This window comes from Microtus oregoni, unplaced genomic scaffold (assembly GCF_018167655.1).
Source record: "Microtus oregoni isolate MIOR12 unplaced genomic scaffold, Mior012 000001F_ref0000356, whole genome shotgun sequence".
NCBI lineage: Eukaryota > Metazoa > Chordata > Mammalia > Rodentia > Cricetidae > Microtus > Microtus oregoni.
The window spans coordinates 24,104,997-24,122,100 of record NW_024543060.1 but is presented as its reverse complement, the minus strand read 5'-3'; the positions used below and the strand labels follow the sequence as shown (position 1 = coordinate 24,122,100).

At 36.1% G+C, this 17,104-nt stretch overlaps 1 protein-coding gene across 3 annotated transcripts in view; it reads left to right on the top strand.

The window, feature by feature from the left end:
• The window catches only part of Diaph3 (diaphanous related formin 3), a 459,276-nt gene that overhangs the window by 249,561 nt on the left and 192,611 nt on the right, over positions 1-17,104 (top strand). For all 3 annotated transcript variants that reach the window (XM_041667741.1, XM_041667734.1, XM_041667725.1), the window contains one exon: positions 3,401-3,640. In XM_041667741.1, the coding sequence (XP_041523675.1) occupies positions 3,401-3,640 (240 nt within the window). The remainder of the gene's footprint in view (positions 1-3,400; positions 3,641-17,104) is intronic.

Sequence of the window (17,104 nt, the reverse complement as noted above, 5' to 3'; positions counted from 1 at the left end):
TGAGGTCAAGAAAATGTTTTCAAGTTTGTACAATATTTTCCCCAACCTTATCCTTTTAAAATTTTAGTATACCTGAAGCAAACATTGGTTAAATCCCATTCAGAAGAATACTCTTAATATTTTTGTCGTTAGACCATTGCTCTGACGTGGTCTCACCCTTAAATAAGGAATCCGTTCACCACAAGGGGCTAAGGTTGACCGGTAAGTTGCATTCTAAAACAGTAATTTTGCTTCAGACATGTAATCTAGAAACAGCCTAATACTAATTTATCCGAGTTTGCAGAATGAACAATATGTACCAGATATCTAATAAAAACCAAAGTCCTCTTCACAGCAGCTGTTTTTAGGTTATCTCCCATGACTTTGCTTTCTCAGGGTTTCACGAATATGCAGCATTACATCATAGACTTTCTCTTTCCCAGGTACCTGCCTCGGTGCCAGAAACACTCATTAGTCATACAAATCTGGGTTATGTTTTTCTAGGAAAATTAATTACTTTCTGTTGGCTACATATGGTTAGCTTGTCAGAAGGGAAACTTTAGCATATTTTGGGGTGATATAATCTAGAAGTTTAAACAGCCATTTTTCCTCTTCCTCTTTATGCATAAAATAGTACATTAATATCTGCTAGAATTAACATTTTGCAATAATATCTCAGCATTACATGGGGTACTAGAGAATTATTTCTAATGTTACCTGCAAAGTGCCTCGACCTGATTTCCTAATTGCAAATGAGGACCAAGGAAAACTAGAGATGTCATGGGTCATCATTCACCTTTTGAGTGGCCGTGATTATATGTCCTACATTTTAGTGCTCTTGTGTTCCTCACTATTCTAAAGGTATTAAATTTAATACAGTAGCATCTGCACAACCAAGGTATGTGGCTATTGGTCATCACAGTGTTTAAGGATTAATAAATAATTTAGGGAAGTTTATCTGTTTGAGGTCATGAGATGTATTTTAAGCCAAATATAATAATGTTATGAGAGGTAATCACCATTTATCCTTACGTTTTGTATTACAGATATCAGTGTATTGTAGGACTTAATTTTTCTAATAGAGTGACCTTTTCTCTTTCTATAAGTTTTTATTGCTCAAGCTACAAAACACATTAAAATACCTTTGTTGAGCCTATTGTCTTTTTACTTTATTGTAAGGGAAAATGGTATTTATTCTTCTTCTTTTTTTTTTTTTTCATTTTCCCCAGACAGAAACTGCAGCGTTCATAGTGCCTCTAGAGTGGAATTTTCACTAGTTATTCTAGTTTGGTTCTTAGAAGCTTGCTTCTTGCATTGCACACTGCTGTGGGATAGAATAATCTTTCTGTACACTATGAATATGCATTACTCACACTAGGTATTAAAGAAGCTGATTGGCCTATAGCAAGACATGACAAAGTTAGATAGGACAATCAAACTCTGATGCTGGGATGAAGAGAGGCCAAGTCAGGTAGATACCACCCAGCTACCAAGTAAGCAGGATATGTAGAAAATGATGAAACAAGCCATGAGCCACATGGCAAAGCATAAATAGAAATTTGGGTTAATTTAAATGTAAGACTTAGTAATAAGCCTGAGCTATCGACTGAGCATTTATAATTAGTATAATACTCTGTGGTAGTTTGGGAAGCAACTGCAGTCCGTACCATCTTTTTAAATCAGAGTCTAATCCAGGACCTTATTATTCTATGAAAGTCCTCTCCAGTCACATTTTCTTTAAATACCATTTAATTTAAATGACATGTATATGAGCATGTTACATTTTTCTAAATAAGCCTGTAATCCTGATTTTCTTTTTTTAGTAATAAACTGATTGGCCCAGTATCTCGAGCTTCTTATTAACTCTTACAACTTATATTAGCCCATTATTCTTATCTGTGTTAACTACGTGGCTTGGTACCTTATTCAGCAGGGCAGTCACATCTTGCTTCTTCTCTGGCTGGAATAGGACTGCAGACTAGAACTTCCTTCTTCCCAGAATTTTCCTGTTCTCATTGACCCACCTCTACTTCCTGTCTGGTTGTCTGCCTATACTTCCTTCCTGGCAATTCAGCGTTTATTTAAAATATAATTGACAGAATACAGACCATTGTCCCAAACCACTTCCCTCTCTTAAAAAAAAAAAAAGAAAAGAAAAGAAAAAACAAGAACTCTGAATCAAATATCTTTTGTTTAGCTTTTCTCCTGACCATTAGCCATAATGGTCTAAACAAATATTCTAAACAAAGGAAAATATCCATAGTCCATTTTTTGGGAACATGGATGTAGTTTTCCAGACTACTTCCTGCTGGTTGGGGGTGCTTATAATCTTATGGGGACCTAAAGAAAATTTAGAATTATGGAATAATCCTGATTTTTATTATATCTTGTCTTCCATACAAGTTTTATTTAACATCTCATCTTACTCTTTGCGGATCTTGAACAAGAAACTTCGTCTCTTCTAGTCCTGTTGTGTTGTCTCATTGTTATCTGTCTTTTCCTCAAACATCTTTTGATCTTTGCTTAAACAGCTTTAACAATTTTATTTTTCCTACCCCATCTGTGTTACCAAGACCTCATATTGATAATGTATTTTATGAAGGAATTCATTGTAACCGAGGGGCAGTTTCTTTGGCCACCCATGTGGATTTTCGCCTTGTGTGTAGCTAGAACAGAGGGTGTTAATGTAAGGGGAAGAATGGGCCCCTTGGTTCTTACTTACAAGTCTCGCCTTCTGTATTCCTCTGCAGCAAAACTGAGTCCCTCTCCAAGGTTACCTTGGCATGTGACAGCCCCGTGACTTTGTGCCACTCTGTCTCCTGCTACGCCCATGTTTCCTAACTTTGATTCTGCTAATTTAGTATGTGTCAGGAGCCATTCTACTTTCTGTGTTTCTGAAGAAAGTCAATTTAGTACAAATTGGGACCTATTTACTCTCCCTCTATCTAACACATACTGTTAGTCAGCAGGGCTTCTGAGGATGGCAGTTGCTATTTGAGGCAAACAAACCCTTTTTAGACCTTTCTGAATATGTTTTAAACATGACCCAATGTATTTCAGTATTGAACAAAGATTATTTCGTGTCGATGTGATTGCTTAGCAGTCTGTTTCCTGTGTATCCTGTTACATTTCTTAAAACTTTGGGGTTTTTTAATGTTTATTTGATTGCTTAATTAAATTTCACTGTTTCATTAAAGCTTTCATTTCATTGCATATCTGAATTGTTAATTTTGTTTTTGAAGGATGGCTGGATTCCTTACAGAAACAAGCAGAGCTCTCCTCTTCCTGCCATCAGTTTCAGGGGACATATTGCTTCTTCCGTACTGTCATACCAATAAATCATCCCAGATTACTTGCCGAGGTACAGTACTGAAGTATACCATGCATTTTAAAGGAAATCTGCTATTTTCTTTTCAATCAGATGAGCAATGTGAAGAGACTCCGGCCACGGCTCAGTGCTATTCTCTTTAAGCTTCAATTTGAAGAGCAGGTGAACAACATCAAACCTGACATCATGGCTGTCAGTACTGCCTGCGAAGAGATCAAGAAGAGCAACAGCTTTAGCAAGTTGCTGGAACTTGTGTTGCTGATGGGAAACTACATGAATGCTGGCTCCCGGAATGCTCAAACCTTCGGATTTGACCTTAGCTCTCTCTGTAAAGTGAGTTTGGTTTTTTCTAAAACACATATTTGCCTGAACACTTACTCTTAAATGTCAGCCCTGATTACATTATTTAAATATTTTTATTTTGATGGACTCATTATCAAGAACTTGAACTGAACCATGAACTCAAACCTAGAGTGAACTGAGCTAATTTACTGAACCTCTGAACTAAATCCAAATATTAATTTTCTCTGATCTGCAAATCCAACTGAAGGATTTTGTTTAATAACTAAATTATTTCCTAAACCTATGCTTTCTCAAACCAGTGAAAAAGAACGTCAAAATATCATTTAGGCTTTCTATTTATTTAGTTCAGGTACCATCATTTAGTGATGTATATTAACTGTTGCTTAGGACTGCTGAGTTTTTTTGCCTTTAACTGTTTAAACATTTCTCTACATTATTTTGCATGTGCAGACTAAAAGAGAAGTGAGATTTCTATATATATGAAGAGAAAATATTTTTATGAATACATGCATTTCAGACCTCATTGATGAATTAAAAATATTTCTATCCAACTGTAGTTTTAGAGGTTATGAAAACTCAGTGAGTTTATTTAATGCCTTATTGTTTTCTTCTGGTTTCTTTCCAACTTGAATTTATCTGTAACTAACATATTCAGTGTTTTGTATAACAGACGTCTTTCCTGGGGTATGTGTCATGGTAATAGTACTTTAGTGATCTGTTTGTCATAAATTCTTATCAGTTAACCTTGTGACATCCAAACTCTCTGATTAAGGATTTTGGCTTTTATTATTCCTAGCTTGGTAGAGACTGTGAGAATCTGATTCAGCTTTGGCTGTTGGCTGGTGAATGGCCATCCCCATGGTAACTTTAAAGTCACCTTTTTCCACAGCTGTCCTGAGCCCAGGCCTCCACAAGCATCAAGGTTTCATGAACTTCTCTCTTCCTCTTTTATTTTCCTGCCTTTATAACTACAACTTTCTGTATTTGCTTAAATTTCCCGCTGCAGGAGACATATCCTGCAACACCCACCATAGGCTTTGTGCATCAGTGTTTACTTGGGGTAAACCCTGTGATGGGTGGTTTACCCATAGCCCATCACTGAGGTAGGTGATAAATATTTTACCTGGCATATGTGGAATTCCCATTTCCTAGAGGTAAACCACAGGTGTATTTGTTTGCTTATTTATATTTACTTATTCATATTACGATGATTCAGTGCTTTAATGGAGCTGTTTACAAAACTGTATGACAGTCAAGTTAGGCCGGAGAGGCCAGCTTAGCTGGAAGAGGGTAGTGGCTAAGTATCCAGAGGAAAAAGAGAAAAATAAACTGATTCTTGAATTAAGTGTGTATTTTCTGGAAAAAAATTATAAGCAAAAGAAAACAGTTGGCATAAAGCTAATTGCATTGCACATGTGGGTATATAATGGCCTTTGCATTCTTCATAGGACATTCTTTGCATTCTTCATGGGACAGGAATTGGGGAAAATAGAAGTGAAATAGGAAGCGAGTAAATATTCCTAAATGTCATGCCTCACAGTGGTGGTTTTCTAGACATACATTAGTTCTGTAAGCCAGGTAGTGTGATCAGATACGTTCAGGAATGTAATTCTATTAGCAGGAAAAAGAAAGTGAAGGCCTATTGGCCTAGTACTGTTGTCATCAAGGATATATTGCTACTTAAATTTGATAATTCAGATTTAATCTAAGCTACACAGTTATTTTTTTCCGAGTCATATTTACTGTATTTGCATTGCAAATAAGTGTATTTTCTTTTAAATATTCAGCCCATTCCCACCACTGCAGGAAGTTCTATTGGGAAGAGCTGGGTGACATAGCTATAGTGCCAGAAAGTTGGTAAGTGGCTGAGATACAATACCTGACCTATGACAGTGACAGAGACATCAAAGTCAAAAGAAAGATAGATGTGGTAGTAGACGAGGAAGGGGGAAAGATAATTTATTTGTGCTTAGCGATCTAACGTGCATGGTGTTTCTACTGACACACTTGCAGTGTGTTTGCTCAAAAAGGAACTATTATTTTATTATTTTCCTTTTTTTTTTTTGCTTACCTCTCTATCTTAAAGGACAAAGCTTTTAAGTTGCCTTATCAGAACACTTTACAAAAGTCTGGATGTCTGCTACACATTTATCACGAACAGTTGGGATTATAGAGCTCTAAGCGAAAATAGTCAGTGGCCTTGGAGCTTAAAATAGAGAAGTAGAGTTGATCAGGGAAGTCAACAAATTTCATAGCCTGAGAAGCATTGAAAGGGTTTTGTGAGTTTGTGAGGCTGAAGGAGGAGAAAAGCAAGACTACCAACTTAAGGAAGCTGAGGATGAGAGGAAGACAATGGAGAACTCAGTCCTGCACCCGAAAAACTACTGGGGTTTGTTGATTGGCACACAGTATGTTAGTTCTTCTGTATGCTTTGCATCTCAGTATAGTTCATGTACCCAAAGTTGGCTACCTGTTCTCCTTCATCCCTTCTTCTTAAAGAGATGTTGACAGGAGATGAGATCTGATTAATGATGTAGAAGAGGGTAATGCAGGGTCTGGCACATAGTAAATAGCTAAAGAATGAAGGGAAATTGTTTTATTACAATAGGGTAGGTGTTATATTTATTTTGAAATGGAAAATAGACATTCTCTCCTTGAGATACAGTCATAGATGCATAGTAATTTAAAAATCTTATACAAATACAATTCAAGCAGTTATTGTTTTACTGCAGTTAGTGTGTAGACCAGTTAATCTGTCTTCAGATAAAATGTTGTCTGTGTTCATGCATTGCTAGTGGGCATTTCTGATCATCACTCTTTAGAGACTTCTGTTGTACAAGAAACAAAATAAATACTACAACTTCCTTTTTATTAGCTCGCATGTCAAGTTGAAATCGTATATTGAACTAGATGCTATCTCATCACGTTTGTTATCAGAAGTAGCAGCCTGATCTTTGACAGTTGTGATTCAATTTTTCACTCTAAATATAAAGCATTTGGTTTTTTGATAATCCCCCATATATGAAGCTCTTTATTTATTTGAGAGTATAAAGACAAGAAATATTTTAATCTGTTCAAAAATGCTGAGTAATTATATGTCATTTAGCATTCTGTATCTGAAATTCTTATTTTAAATTTCCTTTTAGATAAAGGCTTATGTATGAAAAAATGCATGATTTTTAAAGAACTGGTTTTGCTACCTTAGAGTTGGTACACAGATTCTGAATTCCATACCCATTATATTTCAGACTTAAACTTTTGTATGCATTCGTATTTCAGAGTTCTAACTATGGTTATCTCTGATTTGAAACATGCTATATGGTAATTGTCAAATAAATACAAAAGTAAATTTGAGTTATAAGGTGAACATCAACTTGAAAGTTTTAGTAATATGTATACAAAAATTAAAGTTGATGTATAAGCATGGACTTCTCTGATAGTCAAAGTACAGAAATATTTTAGTCCCCCCTTATTAACTAAAGGAATGCTATAGGAGCGTTTATGATAGGAGGATGTGTTGTGTGCTCTTAGCAGCCAAGGATGAACCAAAAGCTTCCTGTGCATCTTTCCTCTAGGACCTATCTCTTTCCTTCCCCCTGTCACTGCCACATACATATTCTGGGTCTCCTAAGTGGATGGATGCTCCAGAAGAAAGCCTTTCTTGTGTATTTTTCAGTGACAGCAATGTTATTCATAGCTTAGGTAGTGTTATGTACCTTGCCTTGACTTTTCCAAAGTAAATGAAGAACTGTTTGCCATTCATGCAATTCTCTGAAAATAGTAATACTTTACACTTTAATTAAAAGCTGGCAGTAGACATTTTGTATACTCACATACATGGTACCCCCCCCCACAACTAATGTTAAAATGTAAATCTATTTCCTCAGAAACCCATCACATAGGTGGTAAATGCTCCTGTTTCTAAGATGCTTACCTGTAAAACTTTAATTTATTTACTGATATGACTGTTTCTTTAAGAGAACTCACTAGTGTGGCAAATATGTTTTATTTCCAATTAAAATTAGCACCCAGCTAATTAATGGATTGACCTGATTATCAAAGTTTAACATTACATTAAAATATATGAGGTAATTTTGACTTGTAAATTTAAGGAACAGATGGTTCAAATCTGCACACAATGGTGCTGACATGTGTTTAATAATGTTTACTGATACCTAATGAGATGTGTGATTTCTGAATAACAAATCCTAATCAATATATTGGATTTGTAGCTTTTTGTTCTGCATTAAGTAACTTCCTATAATTGAGGTAACAGAAGAGCTTTTTGTTGTTGTTTTCTTACAAAAGTTATATCTATTCATTCCCCTTCAAATTATACACTTTATCTTTTGTAGAAAATTTTCTGTTGTCTACATCAGAGCATTAGAAAGTTAGTCCCTGTGTTAAAATTACAAAACCATGCATAATACCATGAGAAGGAGGTAAGAAGAAAGTGGTTGAAGGGCAAGCGAAGCAGATTGATGTCCAAGTTCCTTTTCTCTAGTGCAGAATTTTCTGTGTGACCTTCTGGATCGTTCTTTTTCTAGCGCAAGCTTTCCTAAAGTAAAGTAACTTCACCAAATCTGTGATGGGAAAGATTTAAAATGGAAACTTTAATTTCCGCTTCCTTTAATGTCTATACTGACTGTTGTGAGTTGCCTTTTGAACCTCTGAACATCTTCTACTTTAATTATATTTATTGATTTGCAGCATGGAGTAGCCTTTAAAAATCACTAATGCCCGGTCCTCTTAATCAGTTCCCTTAATTCAAAAGGCTTTTGCATGGCACTTTAAAATGGGTTCCAGGTGACCATAACACTTAACCCACACTGGGAATCATTCTGCCTCTCCTATAATGCTTGTGTAATGCGGAATGGAAAATCCCTGACTGGTGGTCTGGAAGTAAATAAGCAACAAACAAACATGAGGAAATGAAAACGAACCGACAACAAAACAAAAACAAAATGAAACAACTTAAGGCAAAGTGGTGGGAATATTCCCTCAAACTGCCGCTTTTTATTCACGCCAACCTGAACACTCTTCTGAAAATGACAGTGTTTGAAGAGAAATGTGAATTCCAGACACAGTACAGCTAAAAGAAGTGGAAGGCCCATGTCCTGACTCATTATGCAAATCCTGGCCCTGTACAGGTAGAATTTCAATCACTGTATGAGAGTTTAGAGCGTCTTGGCCCAGTCCCAGACAGTTTGTATTTTGCATATCTGTCATAGTTACACGGGTTAGGATTGCAGATTCTTGTGTGTGAAATTTTGACTTTCATGTGTCACTTTTTCATTTCCTCTGAAGTTATTTTTGTGAAAGATATCTGCCAAACAAACCCATTGTTCCATCTGCATTCAGTGGTTTAGAAGGATTTTTAGTTTTCATCAAATTGGCAGAATCAAACCAGTACATTTTGGCACCCTTTGAAAGTTAAAGCATTTATGGGCCAAAGAGTTGCAAAGAACAAATGCCATTCTTATTTTACATACAGCCAATTAAACCGCAGAAATTCTGGTGTATAAGGAGTGGGAGAATAGTGAGAATACAGAACCCTTTGACTCATTTGTCGCATTTCCTTCCAAAGAATATTTAATTGGATTTACCATTACCCGTTCTTATCTTTGTTTTTTCAATTGCTAGAATGTGTTGTAAATTAGGAACGTTCTCCTAATACAATATGAAAGGATTTTTTTTTTTTTTTTTTTTTTTGCTTAGGCACAGCCTGGGTACTGGCATCTCTACAAGAAAGCATACCTCGGATATCCAGCCTTGCATTATCTTCCAAACCATTCCTAAAGACACATAGACAAGTAGATGGGCAGCAGAGCTAGCAACCAAGATTAATTTCTCCTGCTATTTCTGGCTCAGTTTAGGGTCATCTTTACATGTTATAAATGAAAACCTCAAATACCCATTCCTGATAACTTTTAAGAAGCTTTTTGTTTACCTTTCATTATATACAAAGGATGCTTAATTGTTTGAGCATGGATGGGGTCAGAGCAAAACACACAACGTTATTATCCACGTGGTAATAGTCTTACCAATTTTTGATCTTAAGGAACATGAAGAATGTGATGATGAAATGTATATATAGGAGGCTTAGAATTCAAGTATAAACATTGGAAAGTTAAAATAAAATTAGTTAAATTGGCCTATTTTTTTAAATGAAAATATAATTTATAATCATTTGCTGAGCACAGTGAAAACAACATTCAGCCTGCAAGTGTATAATAGTATATTTATTATTCTACACTGTAGGAACCTAGAAAAAACTGCATAAATGATGAAGTAAGCAAAGAAAGGAAATAAATTAATAGGGAAAATCAACAAAACCAAAAATCTTACAGCTTAAAAAGAAAGTGATATTAATAAACTTATAGCCAAGCTAAACAAGACAAAGGAAAAGAAAACAAAACAAAAAATTAAATGCTATCCATGTGAGCGTAAAAGGAAGTGACAATATCCCATAGATATTAAAAGGATAACAAAGTAGTAGTACAGATATAATTTGTAACCTAGATGAATTGAGACCCATTCTTCAATGGCAATATATGTGTTACAAAATATAAGAGAAAAATATAAAAAGATATTAAATGACTTTGATAAATTCAAACGAACCAACAGCAAAACAAAAACAAAATGAAAGAACTTAAGCAAAGTGGTGGAAATATTCCCTTAAACTGCCGCTTTCATTCATGCCAACCTGAACACTCTTCTGAATATGACAGTTTTTCAAGAGAAATGTGAATTCCAGATACAGTACAACTAAAATCTCTTAATCAAAGTAATTTAATCAATAGTTATCAAAGGGTGGTTAGTAAAGGAGGAAAGATAAGGTCCAGATAGTTTCACTAGTTAATTTTTACAAATACCTAAGTTAAGATTAAGGCCAGTTTTCTGTACTAGTGGAAGCAGAGAGAATACTGACTAGGTGTCTGAGGCTAATATGGCTCAACATCTGGAAACACATGCAAGTCAGTTTATCATCAGGCTCAGGAACAGAAGTCAACACGACAGTATGCAAAAGGCACTTGACAAAATCCACTCAGAATAAAAGTTGGAAGGGATGGATATCGACAAAATGCTTCTATAATTTATATGGAGGCACAAAAGACCTTGAGTAGCTAACACAAAACTGGTGAAGAACGTCCATCTACACTTTAAATCTGACAAGTCTCAGTGTAGTGCCGCAATATAAAATGCTGTAATTAGCCAAAAAATATGATAAATTTTTCATAATAACCCAGAAAGAAAAATAACAACCAACTGTTCTATGACAAAGGAGGAATGATAAAATAATATAGAAAATGCTCTCCTAAAAAAGCTGACTGGAGTATCTAAACATCTCCATGCTAGAAAGGAAGAAAAACAAAGAAACAAAAAAACAGACTTCAGATCTCATACAAATCCAATTCAAAAATTTTAATATAATGGAAAATGACACAAATCTTTGTGATGTTGGGCTTATCAAGAACCTTTTTAACATAAAATTAAAAGCACGTTAGAAATAAAAATTATGAAAAGCTAAACTTGACAAAATAATTCAAGTGTAAATTGAATTGTAATTCAAGTGTAAATTAGAATTACAATGTAAGCCACAGACTTCAAAAATTTTTTGGTGGGGATAGTGGTGAGCAACTTTATTTTATACCTTAGCAGTGAGAACAACTCAATTAAAATACAATAAAAATATAAATAGTGCATCAGAGAATATGTAGAGAGCAAGTAATCCAGTTGAAATGGTTAATGTGTGACATTTGGGCATTCTCACCTTTCAGTTAGACACAACAGAAAGTTATGTAAGGACAGCTTAGACATCTGCCTTGTTTCTTAAAAATTAGGAGATTCTCACATGAACATTGACCTACTTGTAACTGGAAAATGCTGGGCCATCTTCCTCAAGTGTGAGAAGCAGGAACATTTCTCCACAGCCCTCTTTAACAGCTAGTGTTTAAAACCTCCCTCTTCATTTGCAACTGGCTGTAATGTCTAACACATTTGTGGCTTGACATTTTTTTGCAGATGTAAATAAATGTCTCTTTACTTCAAATAGGGCACTAACAACAGACCAAAGAAGCAATTCTACCCAAGTGTAGCCAGTGAGTGGTGAGTTTCTTAGGATTATTAGGCAACTGTATCACTTAAAGTCCCCACCACAGCACAGCCAGGGTGGCACCTCATGGAATTCCTACACAACCAGCAGTCTGTTTTGTAGAAGGGTCTAGGTGGGTCATGCCTGCTCCTTCTCCTCTCCCTGATTCTTTGCCTTTCCAACCCCGTCTCCATTGGTGCAAAGAACTCTAATCAAACCAAATTAAGCCAAATCAAATGCCCCTGTTTAATAGATGGCACACTCCTTAGTGACCAGGGGCATGGCAGGGGGAAGAAAGAGGGAATACACAAGCAATCCTAAAACCACCTGTTCCTTGTTCCAGGGCAACCCTAAATACCATGTGGGAGGGGTCAGCGCTTGGCAGGCTGGGAGTTGGAGTCCGGACCTGAAACTATGTGTGTGTGTGTGTGTGTGTGTGTGTGTGTGTGTGTGTGTGTGTTTGTTTCCTCCCTCTCTCTCTCCCTTCATCTTCCCTCCCTCTTCCCTTCCTGACAGACTTTGCTCCTTATAGCCCTTGCTGTCCTGGAACTCCCTCTGTAGACCAGACTGGTCGTGAACTCAGAGATAGGCCTGCATATACCTTTGTCTCCCAGAGCACTGGGATTAAATGTGTGTACCACTACTACCCGGCTATATGTACTATATAACACATGTTTACTTTACAAATCAGCTAGTAATTACAGTCATGTGTTTACCCAGATGAGTTGAAAACATGTCTACATTAAAACCTACATACAAAGGCTCGCAGAAGTGTTTTTTCTAATTCTCTAAACATGGCAGGAAATGATATGTCCTGCGTAGGTGACTGAATTGACCAACTGGACTACCTGGGCTGTGAAGTGTTTGTAGTACTCAATAGCAGTTATTTCTTAAGTGATGATAAGCATTAACAAATGAAAGTAATCGGTCTGAGAGATCTTCATGCTATATGTGCCTGCGTGTTGCATTCTGTAAAAGGTAAAATTCATCTGGATGGTAGAAAGGTCAATGGTTGCAGAACTTCTGAGGAAAAGGAAGAAGAAAGGGATGAACACACATTTTTATGGTGAAAAAAACTATTATTTCTGTAAGATATTGTATTGGTAGTTATAAAATATTATGTTTGTAGAAATGCAGAATTAGAGAACCTAAAGGACATGGATATTGTAAGTATGAACTAGTTAGCAATAGTATGGAAATAGTGGCACATCATTTATAACAGTGTAACATGTTTATGGAAAATGCTAATAGAATCTACGTATGTGGAAACTGTTTTACTGCTAATTTATCATTTAAATTGAAAACTTATCTGTTAACTAAAACCTTAAAGCTGACTTTAATTTAAAATTAATTTTCTTGTTCTATTTGTATTGATTATTGACTACTCCATATGCATTTAATTTATTAGTATTTCTTGTTATAGATTAAAAGATTGATGCTTTTAAACAATTTAAGAAGTAGCTTTTTAAAAAAAAATTTAGATTCCAATAATTTTTTTTTATTTTTATTTTTTTTTCTTTTTTTTTTATTGCGAAAAGAAGAAAAAAAAACATAAACAAAAAACAAGTTTCCACCTCCTCCCAGCCTCCCATTTCCCTTCCCCTCCTCCCACCCTTCTCCCCCTCCTCCCACCCTTCTCCCCCTCCCCCCACTCCTCTCCCCCTCCCTCTCCAGTCCACAGAGCAGTCCGGGTTCCCTGCCCTGTGTTAAGTCCTAGGTCCTCTCCGTCCATATCTAGGAAGGTGAACATCCAAACTGGCTAGGCTCCCACAAAGCCAGCACATTAAGTAGGATCAAAACCCCCTGCCATTGTCCTTGGTGTCTCATCAGCCCTCATTGTTCGCCATGTTCAGAGAGTCCGGTTTTATCCCATGCTTTTTTCGGTCACAGTCCAGCTGGCCTTGGTGAGCTCCCCGTAGATCAGCTCCTCTGTCTCAGTGGGTGGATGCACGTCTCGTGGTCCCCAATTCTTTGCTCATGTTCTCCCTCCTTCTGCTCCTCCTTGGGACCTTGGGAGCTCAGTCCAGTGCTCCTGTGTGGGTCACTGTCTCGATCTCTATCCATCACCAGATGAAGATTCTATGATGATATGCAAGATATTCGTCAGTATTGCTCTAGGATACTCCATATGCATTTAATTTATTAGTATTTCTTGTTATAGATTAAAAGATTGATGCTTTTAAACAATTTAAGAAGTAGCTTTTTAAAAAAAAATTTAGATTCCAATAATTTTTTTTTTATTTTTTAATTTACCCAGTAAGGATACTTTCACCCTTCATATTGAAGAAAACATATTTAACAAGAAAAGTCCTTCATCACAATAATTTATGTATCTATATATTATGTATTACATCAGAAAAATATCATTGTTGCACAATAATATATTCACCACTGGACATGTTCTAATCCTTGAGTTTTTGAGCTTCCTGAGGAATGTGATATTGTCTTTGCTCAGTTATCTTCACATGGAAGATAGCTTTTAATTTTTAATTTTTAGTGATACTGTTTTGTTCATACACAACAAACTTTCTATAAAGGTCGTGAGATAGAATATGAAATTAAAATAAACTTGTATATGTCTACTTAAAATTTATTCATCATTTTCCCTCCCATGTTGACTCTTGATTTGTATTGACAAATTATCTATTAGAAATATATAAGCATTAGGTTTTTTTTTAATTGTATGTGAGGTGAATTTTTTATTTTAGGCATAAAGCAATTGAAATAAGAACATATTCTTGTAGCTAGAAATGACTTAGGGAAGGGTGTCTGCTTCTGGAGCTCTGGGGGCTAGAATTGGGAGCTAAAAGACATCGAAACTTATCAGTTACATTTAATGTTCTTTTGTTGGTTTACTACTGCTTTCACCCACTGTAGTTTTAAGCATTTCTTGGAATCATCGTATTTTACCATGACTGAGATTGAAACGGGTCTACATTCTAGCCATGCTCTCTAGGCAGAAGGTATGATTTGCCTAAGGCACTTGATCTCTCTGAACTTGTTTCTTTCCCATAAATAATGGCTATAATGCGGTCTCCTTCCTGAGGCTGGTGGGTGCTTGTTTTACCGGACTGATAGGAGGCGTGTTATTCAGTTTTTTGTGCCTCAGCATAGCTGGCAAACACTAACTCACGCTATTGTCCTCAGCATTCACATTGCAGCCTTCTAGGGCGTTTGCTCTTTGTGCCGATCCATGGCTGGGTTGTGTTTTCAGGCACTCTCCATGGTCTGGATTCTGTGCAGACACTCGGTTGTGATGCACACTGACAGATTAGCAGCATTAGCAGAGGAGCTTGGTGTTACATGCTTTATATGCAAAGTTTGTTTAGCAAGTAAGGGGCTAGAGTTCTCTGGATTCTGAAACTCCATAATAAAATGCTTCATTTTGATTTTAGTTTCTTTTCTTGTGACTTAAACAATAGAATATTCTTTAAATGTCATCCAAATTTGTGTTGAACACCTTTAAAACGTTCCAAAACCTTGCATTGGCACTGCAAGTGAGTCCTACTGCAGATTGACAGGCAGGCCATGATTTATTACTGGGTCTGTTTTTAACATTATTTTGTCTGGATTGAACAGAGTGGTTAGAGAAACTCCATCCATCTTTTTGTTTATTTGACATCTATGCCACATTAAATGTACATTAAAGAAACAATCCATGAATAAGGAATTCTGTTTAGCAATGATGATTACTATCTGTCAGATAAGTCTCTTGACAATCATGCAGAAGGAAATCCTGTCAAGAAATGTCTGTTAAGATTTAAATAAACCATTTTTAATATGAACATTATCCCGAATGAAATTTCATTTCATTTTCTTTCTAATAACTACCATTACAAAGGGTGCTTAAGTTATTTTTCATTTCAACAAAATTAACACTGTCTCTCAATTTTACTTCTAACTCAATCACTGATTACAAAGTGGTTGCTAAAAACAGAATGCACCTTTTATAGTTAATGTTTGTCAAAATTTTAAATTCCCCCCCCCCCTCTCTCTCTCTCTCACACACACACACACACACACACACACACACACACACAGTTACTAAATGCATTTTATTATTCTTTTGTGATTTTTTTTTAAGGCTTCACTTTACAATTCGTTCTTTCCCATGATTCATGAGAGAGAACAATCATTTTAGCAGGAAGGACACCGTGACAGCCCTAGATAGTCACCAGAAGCTTCCTAGCTGGACCTTTCATTTACTAAGCTTGTTTCAAATCCACTTGGAAGTTTTCAATGATTCTTTTTTTGTAAGTCTCAAAATAATTGAATCCCAGATCAAGAGAGATAGTTGGCTTGGGTTCTTCCTTAGCATTCATTAGCTCTGCTGTCTAATATTAGATTGCCACTGCTTAATATTTGATATAGCTTGATATTCACTTTATTTTTATCAGTGGCCTCTGAAAGTGTCACCTTTCCTCAGTGTGTTGCCTTTATATTGTCATCAAACTGTTTATTCCATCCTGCCCAGCTAGCTTAACCCCCAAAATAACCACACAGAAATTGTATTAATTAAATTACTGCCTGGCCTTTTAGCTCTAGCCTCTCATTGGCTAACTCTCACATCTTGTTTAACCCATTTCTATTAAATCTGTGTATCACCACGTGACTCTGGCTTACTGGCAAGATTCTAACCTACATCCGTCTTAGGCCGGAGATTCATGGCCTCTGCCACACTTCCCTTCTTCCCAGCATTCTGTTCTGTCTACACCGTCCACCTAAGGGCTGCCCTATCAAAAGGCCAAGGCAGTTTCTTTATCCAACCAATGAAAGCAACACAAATACAAAAGGACCTTTCTATACCACCAAACAAGCAATGTTAGACCTAAATACTTTGGATTTATTTGATTTGAAGATGCTACAACCTATATTGTATCATAGAACCCCAAATCTTTATTCTTACCACTCATCAGTAAATGTGGAGATTGATCCAGTGGATTTTGGTTTCCTGACAGATTTCTTAAGATATTAATCCTAGTAGTTACTGGATGATTGCATCATAAGAATTTTGAAAAACTGTATTAAGTTTCTGCATATTATAGAAGTCAGTTATGTTTTGTCCTACTCAGCTTTCCACACAGGATGTCACTTGGTTTCTCAAAAGGTGTATAGAATGGAAGGACGGGCACTTACCACAGTAGGTGACTCAGAGTTCAGTGTAGGAACAATATGCCCAAGTAGTAAAATATGTAAAAATAGGGGAACTTAGGTACTACAGTGTTTTATTTTTTAAGTTGAGTAATGTTTTAATGCAGCACACACATAGGGGCAAGCTTACTGTCTGAGCTGGCTTTCACTTCTGAGAGGACTGTGTGAATGGAATAGAGGTATAAGTAAGTTACAAATCAGATTATTGTTTGTGGCTTGTGTCTACAAACTGAAACTGACCCATGCAT